This window comes from Peromyscus maniculatus, chromosome 1, assembly GCF_049852395.1.
Source record: "Peromyscus maniculatus bairdii isolate BWxNUB_F1_BW_parent chromosome 1, HU_Pman_BW_mat_3.1, whole genome shotgun sequence".
NCBI classification, from domain to species: domain Eukaryota; kingdom Metazoa; phylum Chordata; class Mammalia; order Rodentia; family Cricetidae; genus Peromyscus; species Peromyscus maniculatus.
Genome location: NC_134852.1, coordinates 37346459 through 37364604, shown reverse-complemented (window position 1 = coordinate 37364604; position 18146 = coordinate 37346459). Strand labels below are relative to the sequence as shown.

The 18146-nt window shown below is 47.1% G+C and overlaps 1 protein-coding gene across 3 annotated transcripts; it reads left to right on the top strand.

Moving 5' to 3' along the window:
* The first annotated feature begins 2271 nt into the window (after nt 1-2271).
* Nucleotides 2272-17908, top strand: Izumo2 (IZUMO family member 2). Of its 3 annotated transcripts, none has more exons than XM_042274342.2 (7): nt 2272-2504; nt 2588-2662; nt 4777-4863; nt 5052-5072; nt 8102-8182; nt 13031-13154; nt 17807-17908. In XM_042274342.2, the coding sequence occupies exons 1-7, from the start codon at nt 2345-2347 to the stop codon at nt 17847-17849; spliced, it is 591 nt and encodes a 196-aa protein (XP_042130276.1). In that variant the 5' UTR covers nt 2272-2344; the 3' UTR covers nt 17850-17908. The 3 variants fall into 3 exon arrangements, with proteins under 3 accessions (XP_042130276.1, XP_006986375.1, XP_076432059.1); XM_006986313.4 differs by having other exon boundaries at nt 2272-2508; XM_076575944.1 differs by lacking the exon at nt 5052-5072 and having other exon boundaries at nt 2272-2508.
* Nucleotides 17909-18146: the final 238 nt, after the last annotated feature.

The following is an 18146-nucleotide window of genomic DNA, read 5'->3' as shown; positions in this document are numbered from 1 at the left end:
AAGGGAGGGAGGGGCTGGTCCCTGGGAAGGGAGGGAGGGCCTGGACCCTGGGAAGGGAGGGAGGGGCTGGGCCCTGGGAAGGGTGGGAGGGGCTGGACCCTGGGAAGGGAGGGAGGGGCTGGACCCTGGGAAGTGAGGGGCTGCACATTGCTCAAGGTTTAAAGACGGGGGGCCTCTGATTGAGCAGCTTTAGGACCACGAGAGTCTGATTTTGTTTTTGTTTTTTATTCACTTTGAAAAACTGGGACTCAGCCTCGTGCCAGCTTAGTAAACACTCTCTACCACTGAGCTACACCCCCTGCATCCCTCACTGAGGGACTCTAGGCACAGAACTGGCCATCTTCCTGTCTCAGCCTTCCTGATGCTGGGGCCTAGGTCAGTGTGGGAAATCCTTCACCATCTTTATTGAAATGTGGAATTCTAAGGTGTGATATCAGATGATATTTAATTTATTTATGTTTTACCAGATCACTCTTTAGTGTAGCCGCATCTGAGAAACCAAACTAGTTCTGTGTCCTGATTCTTCCTGCCTCACACCTGGATCTGAGGGTCTGGGGTTTAGAAGCAGAGGAATCTGTAGCCTTTGTATGGCTCACTGTCCCAAAGGGGACTTTGATTGTGGAGGAGGAGAAGCAAGTACAAGTCAACAGGTTGGCTCCTATCTCTAAATGTGGCCTCAAATTTGCTAGTCTGCAGGGTAATCCTGGGACTGACAAATTGGGAGAGAATTTACCTGGTGTGAGCGACCTCTGGTGGTGGCAGGGAGCAACAACACCCTGGGTGTCCTTGACTCCTCAGCTAACTTAATCGCTAATTCAATTCACCCCACACACACATGCTAAGCCAGCCATGTTTGTTCACAATATCATGGTAGCTACATGTGTAACCTCAAACTTTTCACTAGCTACATTAGAAAAACAAAACAATCCTGGTGTAGAGAATGGTCAGTCAGCTTTTTATTAGACCAATCAGGCGCCTTAGGCAGGCAAGTACACAAATTGAAACAAATGCAACACATCTTTACATAATTAAACAAATACAGCATAAACAAATGTAGTATATCTTTACATCATTAACAAAGGCAGCAGAAACAAATGTAACATGCCATTACACAGTTAAAGTAATACTCTGTAACATAAACATAGTTTATCTTTACATAGTTAAACACTTACATCTTTACATAGTTAAATATTCCACAACCACAAGATCTCATAATAAATGTAATTTTAAAAAAAACATTAAATGTTTGTCTGGGGAGATGGCTCACAGCATGGACTGCTCTTGCAGGGGACATAAGTTTAATTCTCAGCATCCACGTGGAGGCTCAGAGCCAGCTGTAACTCCAGGGATCTGACACCCTCTGAGATCTCCATGGGCCCTGGTACACAGACATACATGCAAGCAAACACTTGTATACATAAGACGAAAATTTTATAGCCGGGTGTGGTGGCGCATGCCTTAAATCCCAGCACTCCAGAGGCCAAGGTAGTTGGATCTCTGTGAATTCAAAGCCAGCCAGGTCTACAAAGTGAGTTCCAGGACAGCCAGGGCTACGTATTGAGATCCTGAAATTCACGCTCTCAGGAGACTGGGCCAGAGGATCAGGAGTCCAAAGTCATCCTCAGATGAATATAGAGTTCAAGGCCAGCCCGGGCTACATGACATACTATCTTAGAAGAGAATTAGAGAGGGAGGGAGGGAGGGAGGACTGGAGAAAGGAAGAAAAGAAAAAGAGAAATGGGGTGGGGTGAATCTAGGAGGATTTGGGGGGAATGGAGATGAATATGATCAAAATACAATGCATGTTTATATGAAATTCTCAAAAATCATTTAATATTGTGTGTGTGTGTGTGTGTGTGTGTGTGTGTGTGTGTGTGTGTGTGTATTCTGAGACAAGATCTCATTATGTAGCCATGGCTGTCCTGGAATTCACTATGCGGACCAGGCTGGCCTTGAACTCACAGAGTTCCGCCTGTCTCTGCCTCCATAGTGCTGGGATTAAAGGTGTGCGCCACCACCACACCCGGCCTCAAAAATTAATAAAATGTTTTTAAGAGAGAAAGAGAAGGAAGAAAGAAAAGTGAGGGAAAAGGAAGGAAAGAAAATCAGTTGAATTAGTGAATTTAAACGTCAGTAGGACAGGATACTTGTGTCTTTCTCAGGCTCTTGGGGACTTAGAACAGCATCCAGTAGGTGCTCAATAAGTGTGTTAAGTGTCTGAATTCCAGAGCGCTAGACACACAGCGTTCTGGGGGCCCCCTGTGACGTCACAAAGGCCCACCATGCTCCTGGCCGTGGCGCTCCTGTGCTGCCTGGGCAGTCCCGGGGGCTGGGGCTGCCTGCAATGCGACCAGTCGGTGCTTGTTGCGCTCAACCAGCTGCGCGCGGCCATCATCCCCCAGCGCTTCCACGTGGAAGGGTTACAGGCCCGCGCGCAGGCCCTGCTGCTGGGCATGGAGGGCCCTTTCTTCAGGGACTACGCCATGAACGCCTTCGTAGGGAAAGTGGGTGTGTGCTTGGGTGCTGGGGGAGAGGCCGGGCCGTGGTGGGCCTCCTGATGTGACGCGGTCTCCCTTCTGGGCTGCAGGCTTGGATTACCTGGAGAACCTGGCCATCTCCTTCAAGAACCATACCCTGTACATAAAGGTTAACTCTATGACAGGTAGGAGACCCTTCGGCCACCTCCTCCCTTTCCGCTTCTCCCCTGGGTAGCTAACCAAAGCCGTGTCCTTTGCTGGGAGGCAGATGTTTTAGATTCCCGCTTTACAAAGGAGGAGAAAAGCTGAGACTCAGAGGCCGGTGGCCTGTCCAAAGCCACCGAGTTGAAGATGTATGCGGGACACTCCGATCTCTCCAATGCACATCACAAGGCGTCATCCGCCACACACACCTGTTTTCTTGAGCTTCTTAGGCACTACAGTTTTTTTGTTTTTGTTTTTGTTTTTTTATTTTACAATACCATTCAGTTCTACATATCAGCCACGGGTTCCCCTATTCTCCCCCTCCCACCCCCTCCCCTTACCCCCAGCCCACCCCCCATTCCCACCTCCTCAGGGCAAATCCTCCCCCCCCCCCCAGGACTGCGATCAACCTGGTAGACTCAGTTCAGGCAGGTCCAGTCCCCTCCTCCCAGACTGAGCCAAGTGTCCCTGCATAAGCTCCAGGTTTCAAACAGCCAACTCATGCAATGAGCACAGGACTCGGTCCCACTGCCTAGTTGCCTCCCAAACTGATCAAGCCAATCAACTGTCTCACCTATTCAGAGGGCCTGATCCAGCTGGGGGCCCCTCAGCCTTTGGTTCATAGTTCATGTGTTTCCATTCATTTGGCTATTTTTTTTTTCAACAATTGAGTAAAACCCAAATTTATTATAAGCCACAGTCGTCCTAGGGAGGCACTACAGTTTTTATAAATGAAGAGTTTGTCGATAGTTTCCTGCTGAAAGACTACATTTCTCAGCTTCCTTTGCAGACTACGGAAGTCATTTCTGCCGCATAAGAGGCAGGACCCTATCTTCCTCTGTAGGCATTCCGGCCTTCTGCCCCTTTGCGGTGAATAAACGTAGTTCCACCTAGGTCAGACCAAGGCCCCCTTTCTTTCCACCTTCTTTCTCTGTACGGCTGTCTTTTAAATAATCTAACATTTGTAGTAACCTCCCATCAGCGAGTCTACCTGCGGCCTGTCATCCTAGAAACTCAGGAAGCTGACACAGGACCATGACTATGAATCCCGTCCGAATTAGACTGAGTTCAAAGCCAGCTTCACAGCTCGAGAGGCTGACAAGCAGCTCTTCCCATGTGCCAGGGGTCACACACAGTCTGGGCACATATTTTAATTCCCATTTAGGAGCCTTCCAGAATTCAGATCCTTTTTGGACACTAAACGGGTCATTTTTGCAAAGGACTAAAATGAATATCTCTAAGATCTGAAACACCCCCCCTTTTTTTTTTACTTTCTTAAAATTTAATTTGTATGGGTGTTTTTGCTTGCATGTATTATGTGCTATGTGTGTGCAGTACCTGTGGGGGTCAGAAGAGGGCACCAGACACCAGATCCTCTGGGACTGCAGTTACAGATGGTTGTGAGCCACCATGTGGGTGCTAGGAACTGACCCTAGGTCCTTTGTAAGAGCAGCCAGTGTTGTTTTGTTTTTTACTCTTTGAGGGGCCCACCACCCAGCTCCCAAATAAATCACACATGGAGGCTTATTCTTAATTATAAATGCCTGGCCTTAGCTTGGCTGGTTTCTAGCCAGCTTTTCTTAACTTTAAGTTAACCCAACTACTTTTTACTTCTGGGCTTTTTCCTTTCTCTATTTCTGTATACCTTTTTTGTCCTTCTTACACTGTGTCTGGCTGTGTAGCTGGATGGCTGAGTGGCTGGCCCCTGAAGTCCTCCTCTCCTGGTTTTCTTGCTCCCTCTTTTTCTCCCAGATGTCTCCTCATATTTATTCTCTCTGCCTGCCAGCCCCGCCTATCCTTTCTCCTGCCTTGCTATTGGCCATTCAGCTCTTTATTAGACCATCAGGTGTTTTAGATGGGCAAAGTAACACAGCTTCACAGAGTTAAACAAACGCAACATAAAAGAATGCAACACGTTTTTGCATCATTAAAAACAAGGTCCACAGGATAAACAAATGTAACACATCTTAAAATAATATTCTACAAGACAGTGTTCTTAGCCGCTGAGGCATCTCTGCAGCTGGGTTTACTCATTCTGTAAGTGGTTCACGGCTCGATGGGACGCTGCACTGATTAGCATCTGTTCCCTCCTCAGATGATGCTCTGCTGGAAGAGCTGGTGAACCTCAGGGAGCATGCCGTCAAGGAACTAAAGAAAGCGCTGAAAGCCTATGAAGCAAAAGGTGCTGCCCCAATCTCCCCACCACGGTCCCTGCCCCCAAAGTCACCCTGTGTGACTCCCAGCATCCCCATGGCACCAACATCCCTTCCTCTCCCTCCCTGGATTTGCCCCTTCTCTCCCTTCCCAATTAAATTCTGAAGCCACCATCCATGTCCCCATGTCACTCATATCAGCTCTCTTCTTTTTCAGCCTGCGACCACAAAATTTGTCGTGAGTCCTGCTTTTCCTGTTCACCCCCACCCTCCCACACCTTTCCCCCATTCCTCCCAAATCAAACTCTAATGCCATACTCATTTTACCACAAAAACATGAGCCATGTCATTAAGGGAGGGTGTTTTCTGCTGTGTGTGTGTGTGTGTGCGTGCGTGCGTGTGTGTGTGTGTGTGTGTGTGTGTGTGTGTGTGTGTGTGTGTATGCTTTCGGAAGCCAGAGGGTATCATGATACCTTGGGTATCATGCCCCAGTAACCATCCACCATGTTATTTTTATTTATTTATATTTATTTATTTTGGTTTTTCGAGACAGGGTTTCTCTGTGTAGCTTTGCGCCTTTCCTGGAACTCACTTGGTAGCCCAGGCTGGCCTCGAACTCACAGAGATCCACCTGCCTTTGCCTCCTGAGTGCTGGGATTAAAGGCGTGTGCCACCACCGCCCAGCCATTTTTAGTTTTTTGTTTTTTGTTTTTTGTTTTTTTTTTTTTTTTTTTTTTTTTTTTTTGGTTTTTTTTGGTTTTTTTTGAGACAGGGTTTCTCTGTGTAGCTTTGCGCCTTTCCTGGAACTCACTTGGTAGCCCAGACTGGCCTCGAACTCACAGAGATCTGCCTGGCTCTGCCTCCCGAGTGCTGGGATTAAAGGCGTGCGCCACCAACGCCCGGCTCATTTTTAGTTATTTTTAAATTTTGGTTGTATGAGTGTTTTCATGAATGTATGTCTGTGTACCACATAAGTGCAGTGCCCATGGAGGCCAAAAGAAGCCATCAGATTCTCTGGAACTGGAGTTACAGATGGCTGCAACCACCATGTAGGTGATAGGATCTGAGCTGGGGTCTTCTGTTGTCTGAATCTTAGATGATCTTTTAATTAAAAAAAAAAAAAACAGAGCCAGATATCAGGGTGAAAGCTGAAAGATCAGAGAAACAGAACAGCCAGCCACTAGTTCTTACCTCTATGAAATCCTCAGCCTAAAGAGAAAAGTTCCTGTTTCCTCATGCCTTATATACCTTTCTCTGCCCTGCCATATTACTTCCTGGGATTAAAGGCTTGTGTGCTTCCCAAGCAAAGGCATGAGACCTCAAGTGCTGGGATCAAAGGTGTGTGCCACCATTGCCTGGCTCTGTGTCTAATGTAGAGGCTGGCTCTGTCCTCTGATCCTCAGGCAAGTTTATTAGGGTACACAATATATCACCACAGTCTTCCACAGGATTAGTAAACGCTTTTAACTATGGAGCCATCTCTTTAGCCCCCACCTTGGCTTTTGAGACAGGGTTTCTTAGTGTCTCGAAGGCCACTGATTAGGCTGGCTGCCCAGTGAGCCCAGGATCCCCCTGCTGCGCCTCCTCGGAGCTGAGATTATGAGCACACACCACCACGGTCAACTTTCCTGTTCTAAGCATCTTATCCACTGAGTTATCTCTGCCTCCCCTCCCCCATTGCTTCTTATTTTGACACAAGTTCTTACTCTGTAACCCATGCTGACCTAGAACTCAGGACAATCCTCCTGCCTCAGCCTCTGCAGTGCTGTTATTTCATGAGGCACCACATTATTATTATTATCCTATTTTATTAGGGTGTGTGTGCACAATACCCATGTGGAGGTCAGAAGATAAGTTACAGAAGTTGGTTCTCTCCTTCTTCCATAGGGGTCTCTGGGATTGAACTCAGGTCACCAGTCTTGGTGGCAAGCACCTTTACCAGCTGCTCCATCTCACTGGCCCCTCAAGATTGACGTTTGGGGGTCTTATGAAAATGGTGTGAACTGGAGCCTGGGGCATCTGTAGCTGTGGGTGCCGTAGGGTGTGTGGCATTGACAAACTCCACATCTCAATGGCTCAACATGACAAGTGCTGCTGTCTCGGCCACATCCACGGGGAGTCCTGTAGCTCTTCAAACTTCCGCTGCCCCATGCTGGTGGTTGACACTGGCCTCTGGAACTAGGGAAGCACACGGGAAGTTTCGTGGCCTGGCATGATACCCACCACACTTTTCATTTTCCTCTGATTCAGTGTAGGACATGTGGGCACAACTCACCACAAAAGGGTCCTGGGAAGTGTCTTCCTGTTGGCACAGGAAGAGAGGACCCAGGTGAACCTGCACCACGCCCACCTTTTCCAGATGAGGCTCCAAGACTGGAAAGTAGCAGATTCAAAAATTAATAAATATTGGGGCCGACAAGAGAGCTCAGGAGCTAAAGGAGCTTGTTAGCTAGCTTATCCTGAGTTCAGTCTTCAGCACCACACAAGGAAGGAGAACAGACTCGTGTAAGTTGTTCTCTGAGCTCCGTTCATGTGCGTGTATGTGCATGCACACACCAGGAAATACATAAAATGTAAAATGACAGCAACCGAGAAAAGGTTTGCTTAAGTGTCTACAAATGGGAAAAAATGGGTGGCCGGCCTGAATCCGCCACAGAAGCTACTGAGCGAGGCTGAGGCAAGAATGTCTCAAGTTCAAAGCTAACCTGGGTAGCTTAGCAGAATGCTGTCTCAGGATTTAAAAAAAAAAAAAAAGTGGACTTTGTGATATAGACCAGTGGTAGAGTGTCTACCTGGAATCCCCAGTGAGGGACTGAAGCGCGGCTCAGTGGTAGAGCCCTTGCCTAATACTCAAGACCTTGGGTTCAATCCTCAGCACACCGCCCCATATCCTATGATCAGGTGACCTGACCTATGGAAATTCCATTTGACTCTTCAATGATAGAAAAATCATTTCTCAAGTGGGCGTGGTGGTGCATGCCCTTAATACCAGCACTCAGGAGGCAGAGGCAGGCAGATCTCTTAGTTCAAGCCCAGCCCGGTTTATAGAGTGAGTTTCAGGACAGCCAGGGCTACACAGAGAAACCCTGTCTCAGGGGGAAAACAAAGAAGAAGAAATCATTTCTCACATGAACCATTGCTGTGCCAGGCAGAGGCTCTTCCGACGTTCAGAGGCCCCGGGTACCCCATCTCCTTTGTGCCTTGCTCCTCCCTGCCTTGCCAGTTCCTGGGGTCTGCTTTTCTCCACTTTTCCTTCCCCCTGCCCAGGCATGCTCAAAGAGGAGGTCCTGGACTGTGTACATTGCAAGAAAGTCACCCCCAAGTGCATCAGAGAGAAGTACTGCTATGGTAAGCTGGGGGTTTGGAAAGCAGGGGCCTGTGAGAGGCAGCCATGTTCCTGTAGAGAGGGTTTCAAGGCTCCTCACGGTCCGTGTCCCTGTGGAGGTGGGTCTCAAGGCTCCCCATCAGCACTTGGGAGGCTGAGGCAGGAGCATCTGGAGTTCAAGGCCAGCCTGAGCTACATAGCTCCTGTCTGCAACTCCGCCCTGGAGTAGGATGAAGAGACAAGTAGGTTCCTGAAGCTCACTGACCAGCCTGGATGAATTTGCAAGTACTAGGTGCAGTGAGAGGCCGTACATCAAAATCAGGTTAGAGAGGGATGAAGAAAACACCTGACATCGACCTCTGTCACACACACACACACACACACACACACACACACACACACATGCGCACACACATGCGCACACACACACAGATACAGACAGAGACACACACAGAGACACAGACACACACACACAGACAGACAGACAGACAGACAGACACACACACACATGCACGCACGCACACATGCACGCACGCGTGCACACACACAATTAAGATGTATTTTAAGGATTGGTAAATGGCTCATTGGTTAAGAGCACTGACAGTTCTTTCAATGGAACCATGTTGGATTCCCAGCACCCAGATGGCAGCTCACATGTCTGTAGCTCCAGTTCTAGAGGATGACATTGTTCCAGGCAGCTGAAGGTAACCACATGTACTTCTTCTCAGACCCACAAAGACACATAATTTTAAATATATATTTTAAAAGATCCTATCTGTGAGTCTACAGAGCAGGTTCCAGGACAGCTAGGGCCACACAGAAAAACCCTATCTCAAAAAAAAAAAAAAAACAAACAAACAAGAGAGAAAGAGAGAGAGAAGATCCTATCTCAGAAAACAAAGTTTATGTTTAGATATTTGTTGTTGTTGTTGTTTACTCTTCGCTCTATTGCTCTTTTGGGGGCCCACCACCCAGATCCCAAATAGATCACACACGGAGGCTTATTCTTAATTATAAATGCCCAGTCTTAGCTTGGCTTATTTCTAGCCAGCTTTTCTTAACTTAACCCATCTACCTTTTGCCTCTGGGCTGTTATCTTTCTTTTACTTTGGTATGTCTTACTTTCACTCTTACTCAGTGGCTGGCTGGCCCGACCCCTGGAGTCCTCCTCTCCTTGTTCTTGCTTCTCCTCATATTTATTCTCTCTGCCTGCCAGCCCCACCTATTCTTTCTCCTGCCTTGCTATTGGCCGTTCAGTTCTTTATTAGACCAATCAGGTGTTTTAGACAGGCAAAGTAACACAGCTTCACAGCAGTAAACAAATGCAACATAAAAGAATGCAACACACCTTTGCACCATTAAAGAAATGTTCCACAGCATAAACAAATGTGACACATCTTAAAATATTCTACATTACCCCCTTTTTGCCTAGCTAAAAATGAAAGACTTTAACTTTATCATAGTAAAACTATATACAACAAAAACGGTTATCAAATAAGAATTAATTTACAGTATTCAGTCCATTTGTATTTAGAAAATTCAGAGAAAACACTCCACCATCCACTCTATCTTAGTGACTCTAAAGTTTTACACCTAATTTACTTTCTATCGTAATCAAGGAAAACTGCAGCTATAACTACCTAGTCTTTAACTTCATCAGAGACCTAGAAGGAATTAATAATAACAGAGACATCTGCCTGGACAGTCACCCAAAGTTCCTCTGCAATGTTGGGGCATCCATCTTCAGCCCACAGTCCTAGAATATCTGGCAGACTTTTCAGTGAAGCAGGAAACTTGAAGGACTGTCCTGCCTTGTATTGTCAAAGTTCACCAGTCGCTTTCCTCTGTGTCCTGCAGAATGTCTGGCAGATTTCTGTGAAACAGGACTCTGAAAGGACTGTTTTGCCTTGTTTTGGCAAAGTTCATCAGTCGCTTTCCTCTGTGTCCTGCAGAATGTCTGGCAGACTTCTGTGAAGCAGGACTCTGAAAGGACTGTTTTGCCTTGTTTTGGCAAAGTTCAGCAGTCACTTTCCTGTGGGTCCTGTGTGTCCAATCTACAGAGCACACAGTCAAGCAGTCAAGGCAAAAGCAGTTTCTTGCCCAAATGGCTAACCTTGCCACAATGAAAGCGAACTCCTATGGAGTTTCTTCAATGTAAACCATCTATTTATGAAGTAAATTGGTGCTGCCAGGAGCAGATAGATGTGTCTCATTGACATGAAAAACTTTAGGTTATTAAACATCTTAAATGCTATATTCTGTGGATATTTGAAGTGTTTGAAAAAGCATCTACTGGGCTGGAGAGATGGCTCAGGGGTTAAGAGTGCTGACTCTTCTTCCAGAGGACCTGAGTTCAATTCCCGACCCCCACATGGCAGCTCACACCTGTCTATAACTCCAGTTTCAAGGGATCCCCACACCCACGGCAAAAACACAAAATGCACATTAAAATTATATTTTTTAAAAAAGCATCTACTTGTCTAAAATACACCTATTTAACCTTGAAAGCATACCTAATGTGACTACAAGTTTGATTATTATAGATTGACTACCAACCTCATTTCTTTTTTTTGTTTTTTTTTGTTTTTTTTTTGTTTTTTTGTTTTTTTTTTGGTTTTTCGAGACAGGGTTTCTCTGTGTAGCTTTGCGCCTTTCCTGGAACTCACTTGGTAGCCCAGGCTGGCCTCGAACTCACAGAGATCCGCCTGGCTCTGCCTCCCGAGTGCTGGGATTAAAGGCGTGCGCCACCACCGCCCGGCTCAACCTCATTTCTTAATGATGCATTAAGCTCATTTAAATGAGCTGTATAAGCACAATACCCCAAACAAGAGCAGAAACATATGTACAGTGTAACAAAATTAACTTTAAATTTATGTCAATATACCAAATCCATGCCAATGTAAAATATCTCAGATTAACAGTTGTCTTTTTATCAAATTTCCCCTAGATGATAACAAACATCCATGACCCACCAAATAACCAAAAACCTCCCACAACCCAACTCTTGGGAATGTGGACATCATTTCTCTAAACTGCTTCCTGTTGTCTGTGGGAAAAGGCATTTTTAGTGTCCCAAAGAGAAATTTTGAAATAATGGCAAAGTCCTGGGAAGACCAGCTATAATATTTGTTGATAGATATCACCTGTCAAGATTCAGGAGGTCTCCCTTGATCAAACCTGATCCATTTTATTCCTGAAGGAATCCACAGCCTCTCATCTCCTGTGAGAACAAAAGCAAAAACTCTTCTCCAAAGCATTTTTTACTTCATTTGATATGTTTTTTACTTTTTTAAAAAAAAGTTAAGACAGCCCTAAAGTATCTAGGTTGCTTCAGTTTTGCAGTCCTGTTCACAGTCCAATGTCTCTCAGCAGCTGCCTTTGCTTATCAATATTCAAAAAATTCAAAATCAACACAATAACATATAGAATCCAGACTCCCTGTGTATTTCCCATCTTATGTGGCTTTATCCTTTTACATTGTGATGGCAGCTTACAGTTCAGAGGTTCAGTCCATTATCACCGTGGTGGAGAGCACGGTGACGTGCAGGTGACATGGTGCTGGCTACATCTTGATCAGAAGGCAACTGACACTGAGTGAAGCTTAAGCGAGAGACCTCAAAGCCTGCCCCACAGTGACACAGTTCCTTCCATAACCCCTTTCTTCTGTCCTTGATTCTAAAGCCAGAACCACATGGCTGAAGCTGCCAAGTGATGCTGATTGCTGGAGCTGGAAGTTGGCTCCCTCATTCAAATCCATTTTCATCAGACATAGTTCCTTCACTTTTCACAGATTGGAAACTTAGCTGGGTGGGGTCTTCCCTGAGGTCACCATTCCTTTTATTCCATCTAGCATCAGGCTTTTCTTTAATCTTTTAATCTCCTTGAGCCCTGCACTTAGCTCCATTCCACTTCTGGTGCTCCTTTTCTCCTCAAACTGCACACTTTGCTCAGCTTGCTCCTTCTCATTGTAGATCTGCATACAAGTGGCCACTAAGCCACTGTTAATACTAGGCTGTCTTCAAATCTCCTTCACGAATACCATTAATTCAAAATTCTTCAATTTAACCTCAGGCAGGTTTTTCTGGACAAGGGCAGACAGCAACCACATTCTTTACCAAAATATCACAAGAACAGTCCTAGGCCACTTACCGATACTGTTACCCTCTGAAGCCTCTTGAACCAGGTGCCATAATCTCTCAGCGTCACTGCACCACTGTCTCCCACACTAGTACAGCCCATTAAGCCCCACTGAAAGTGTTCAACTGTTTTCTTAATCCAAAGTCAAAAAGTCTGCATTCCACCAACAAGCAATACAGTCAGGCTTGTCACAGCAATGTCCCGCTCACTGGTACCAGCTTCTGTCTTAGTGTTCTGTTGCTACGAAGAGACACCAAGAACAAGGCAACTCTTACAAAGGAAAGCATTTAATTGGGCTGGTTTGCAGTTCAGAGGTTTAGTCCATTATCATGGTGCAAAGCAAGGCAGCAGCCAGTCAGCCATGGCGCTGGAGATGGAGCTTTCCTCCTTTTTAAGAGACAGGGTCTCCTCATTCTGTAGCCCAGACTGCCCTCAGCTCAGAGTAGTCCTCCTGCCTCAGTGTCCCAAGTGTTCAGATTACAGTTGTGAACCACCACACGCAGTTCTTTTCTTGGCTTTGGATCCAACCTCTTGCTTCCTTCCCATACCCAACAAGAAATGAGGTTCCCTTAGCCCTGGCTGTTACTGGGACAGGCTAAGCTGTGGTGTTCACCACGGTGAATGGTACTTGAGAGCCTGGCACAGCACTAAGCGGTGAGCCAGGTGAACAGGTGGGGTGGAGGAGGTCACAGAGGGCGGTGGTGGGGTGCTGAGTCCCACTTCCAACTGTCCAGTGGATGGGCAGCCCCGCATGACGCTCAAGTTCCAGTCGGACAGCGACCTGAAGAACATGGTGTTGGTGGGCGACTTGGTGGCCGTGGGACTGGCTATCCTCACCTTCTTGGTCATCCTGATCGCGTGAGTCACCCCTAACCCTCTAAATCCCGCAAACATGGACACCACCCAGGGGTGGTGGTCCCCTCCTCTGACCCCAGCACTTGGGAGGTTTGAAGTGGAGGGATGGCTGTAAGTTCAAGGCCAGTCTGAGCAGCACAGCAAGATGCTATCTCAGGAACTGGGGAAGGTGGGGATGTGGCTCAGTTGTGAGTTGCCTACCATGATCAAGTCATGGGTTCGATCCCCAGTACTGGATAAATCAAGTATGGTGTGACACAAATTTGTCATCACAGCACTTGGGAAGGGGAGGAAGGAAGATCAGAAGTTCAAGGTCTTCCTTGGCTAAATAGTGAGTTTGAGGCCAGCCTGAGCTACATGAGACCCTATCTCAAAAAAGAAATGGGGTGGGGGAGTGAGGAATGAAGGAAGAAAAATGGATGCATAAAGGGGTCTTTGGTCCGCCCCCTGCCCCCCCATGTCCTTCAGTTCCCCTCTTGCTTTTTAAAATTCTTCTCTTTCCTTCCCTCTCACCCTCTTTTTTAAGACTTTTTTTTTCTTTTTGGTTTTTTGAGACAGGGTTTCTCTGTGTAGCCCTAGCTATCCTGGGACTCACTCTGTAGACCTCAAACAGATCCACCTGCCTCTGCCTCCTGAGTGCCAGGATTAAAGGCGTGAGCTGCCACCAGCAGCAAGATAATATTTTTAGTTATGTGTGTTTGTGTGTATGTCTGGGGAGTGTGTGTATGTGGGTGCACAGCCCGCCAGAAGACGGCATGGGATGCCTGTTAGCTGGAGTTGGGTTGGTTGTGAGCCACCGTTTGGGCCCTGGAAACCAAACTTGGTTCTCTGTAAGAGCAGTAAGCACTCTGAAGCACTGAGCATCGCCCCGGCCTTTCTGCCCCTCTCTTTTCCATACTTTTTCTCTCCCCCTCTCCCCCCTTTCTCCCTGTGCCTCTCACTTTCTCTTTCCCGCACCCCTAAGTCACAAAGGTAAAAAGCGCCCCAGCTTTATGTTCTATCTTTGTGAGCCCTTCTTCCATTAAAAGAAGGAGGAAGAAGAGGAAGCTGGATGTAATGGTGAAGGCATTAATCCCAGCACTCAGGAGGCAGAGGCTGGTGGATCTCTGTGAGTTCAAGGCCAGCCTGGTGGTCTACATAGTTCCAGGACAGCCAGAGCTACATAGTGAGACCTTGTCTGAAAAAAATGCAGAAAAAAACACAAGTGTACTGATAAAAACCAACATTTGTCCTAGCTGCATGGTTATTATATATTCTTCACTAATATTGTCACTGATATATTCATTTGTTATTTTTTTTACTGGCATATATTTATTGTGCATATTTTTGAGACAGAGTCATAGCCCTGATTCACATGTGCACCCAAGCTACCCTCAGATTCTCTGTGTATGACTTTGGAATTACTAGTCATCCAGCCTCCACATCCCCAGGTCTGAGATTACAGGTGCCTGCCCAGCTACCATTAACTTTTTTTTTTTTTTTTTTTGTTTTTTGGTTTTTCGAGACAGGGTTTCTCCATGTAGTATTGGTGCCTGTCCTAAATCTCTCCCCGTTTAAATTTTTTTGAAACAGTGTTTCACTATATAAATTTTGGCTGATCTGGAACAACCCACCTGCCTCTCTCCAGTACCATACCACTATTAGTATTTTGAGACAGGGTCTCATGTACCCTAGGCTAATCTGGAACTCACCTTCTGTCTCAGACTTCTTAGTGCTAGGATGACAAGCTTTAGCCTGGCATTAATGATGAAACTTAACAGCTCATGGGACATAAGCCAGGGCACACAGGAGGGGCACCTCTACCTACGAGATTGCTTAGGGCCACAGAAATTTGTTCTTGGGAGTGCTAGGAGCATGGTTCAGTGTAGAGCCCCTGCCTAGAATCCCCCAGTGAGGGGCTGGGTTTTGGCTCACTGGTAGGGCCCCTGCCTAGAATCCCCCAGTGAGGGGCTGGGGTATGGCTCAGTGGTAGGGCCCCTGCCTAGAATCCCCCAGTGAGGGGCTAGGGGTATGGCTCAGTGGTAGAGCCCCTGCCTAGAATCCCCCAGTGAGGGGCTAGGGGTGTGGCTCAGTGGTAGAGCCCCTGCCTAGAATCCCCCAGTGAGGGGCTGGGGGTGTGGCTCAGTGGTAGAGCCCCTGCCTAGAATCCCCCAGTGAGGGGCTGGGGTGTGGCTCAGTGGTAGAGCATTTGAGTAACATGCCTGAGGCCTATGTTCAGTTACCATCACCTAAAGTCATTATCTGGGGCTGTCCAGATGGCTCAGGGGGTAAAGTCACTTGCCTGATAACCGAAGTTGGCTCCCCAGGACCCACATGGTAGGAGGAGAAAGTTGGCTCCACTCAACCTCTGATCTCCACATGCATGCCATAGCAGCCACACACAAACACACGAATGAATGAATGAATGAATGAATGAAGAAATGTAAAACATTTAAAGGTTTGGATTTGTAGCAGACACCCTATGTCATGAGTTTGTATAGGAGGCCCTCAGGGTGGGCTGCTTATTCCACACCTGTCTCTCAGCTGCCTTTAGCTGCTGGCAGCCCTGGACATTCCTTAGTTTGTGTCTCCCAGCCAAGCTTTGCTTCTGACTTTATGGAACTGGAGTCCTGGGCCAGCAGATCCCAAGTTACTGGGTTAACCACTTTCCCCCAAGGGAAGCAAACAGAAGTCCCTAGTGGGTAGCAAAGAAGATATTCTCATTCACAGTGGACATGTTGGGAAGATGAAATTAAAGTATGGAAGCTGTGGTTTGTGACTAGAGATTTGCATTCAAACAGCGGGGGACCTGGGGTAGGGGCCATGAGCAGATAACAGTCTTGTCAGGGTGTGGTTGGCTGGTCGCTAACCTCAGGCCTGCTTCTGCAGGGTGGTGTGAAGAAATCCAAGTGTTTGAGAGAACAAGACTTTCCCATGACATCACTGCTGCTCAGTGTGAACTTGTCCTGGGATGATCTTATTTTTTCTGTTTTCAATTTTTTGAGACAGGGTTTCTCTGTATAACAGGCCTGGCTGTCCTGGAACTCACTCTGTAGACCAGGCTGGCCTTGAACTCACAGAGATCCGCCTGCCTCTCTCTCCTACCTCGTGCTGGGATTAAAGGTGTGCGCCACCACTCGGCTTTGGGCTGACATTTTTATTTTTATTTTTTTATTTTTATTTTTATGTGTATGGGTTTTTTTCCTACATGTATGTTTGTGCAGTATGTGCCTGCGTGGTGCCCTCAGAGACCAGAAGAGGTCATTGGATTCCCTGGGACTGGAGTTACAAATAGTTGTGAACCACTATATAGGTGGAGGGAATCAAACCTGTGTCCCCTGGAAGAGAGGTTAATGCTCTTAACCACTGAGCCATCTCTCCAGCCCACCCCATCCCTGCCATGTTCCTGTTATCCAAGGAGACCAAAGGCTTAGGATTGACCGGAGACCTCTAGGCTGATCTGGAAAGGACACTGTCAACAGCTGACAGGAAGGTAGCTCAGGGCCTCTTAGATTTGTGTCCTCAGTTTAGAACCCCTGAGACTGACCATGTGCACACAGGTCAGCAGGGGAGATGGATAAAAACTGAGGACAGAGATGCCGGGCTTCAGCTTACTTTTTGCTTGCTTCTATTTGGATTTTGGGACAGGGTCTCATGTAGCCCGGGCTAGTCTCAAAATCAGTGTAGCTGAGGCTGCCCTGCCTCCACCTCCCTAGCGCAGAGGTGACTATCGTGCCCCACTTATTTGGTGCTGGGGGTGGACTCCAGGCTTTGGTGTGCTGGTGAGCACTTTACCCACTGAATCCCATCGCCAGCCTCACTGCACTGTTGGTTTGGGCCCAGACAGTGGCATCTAAGTTCCCACTCATCACATAAGCTTTTTGTTTTCTCCCTGAGACACAGTGAGGCCTTACCTTTCTCATATAATGATACCGTTGGATACAACCCAGACCCAAATTCAGGATGACGTCAGCTTGTCTTAATTTCACCTGCAATGACTGTTTCTGAATAAGGCCACTTAGGCAAGCGCTGGGCATTGGGAAGTGGGAGACGTAGCTTTGGGGGTGGGGGGGAAGGGGGTGCTGTTCAGTCATGGTTCTCCGCTTCTGTCCTTTTGTTATTTCTCCTTCTGTCCAATTTTTCCTCCTCCTGGTTCCCTTGATTCCACATTCTCCCAGTCATACCAGAAACTAACAATGTCTCTGGCTGAGCCCCTGATGTGTGTGTTAATTCCAGCCTTCAGCGTCCTCTCTCCTGCCTGCCACCCATCCATCCGTCCGTCTGTCCATCCATCCATCCATCCATCCACTTACCTATCTAGTGTATGTGTGTGTCTGTGTGTGTGTCTGTCTGTCTGTCTGTCTGTCTGTGGTGTACACACATGCATGGCAGAACAGACATGTGGAGGTCAGAGGATAACTCTAAAGGCTGTTCTTGTCTTCAGCCATGTGGGTCCTGAGGATCGAATTCGGATGGGCAGCCTTATTGGCAGCTTTCTTTACCTTCTGAGCCATCTCACAACACTAGTTTTTGGATTTTTTGAGATATGGTCTCACTCTGTACCCAAGGCTAGCCGGGAACTCAGGACAACCCTCTTGTCTCAGCCTCCCAAGTGCCGTGATCACAGGCATATCCACCTGACCCATTTTAACCTTCCTCTTTTTCCTTCTGACCAGGGCTTGTACATATAGACAAAACCGAAAACTCCTGCTCAAGTAGGCCAGTGACTTTGGTGTTTGTAAAAGGAAAATAAATTTAATAAAATCAGTGACAAATTCCTTAGTGTTGTCCATTCCCTGTGGACGCTCAGTCATTTGGTTTTACCAGGTGTTCTGTGTGTGTGGTACCGGGCATTGAACACACTGCCTAGTGTGCTAGGCAAGCATTCCACCCTGAGCTACATCCCCAGCCCCTTTTACATTTTTGGTTTTGTGTGTGTGTGCAGGGGGTGGGGGTGGGGAGTGAGGTAGTGGGGGGACTGTCAATGTTTTAAGACAGAGTGTGATGGTCAGTGAT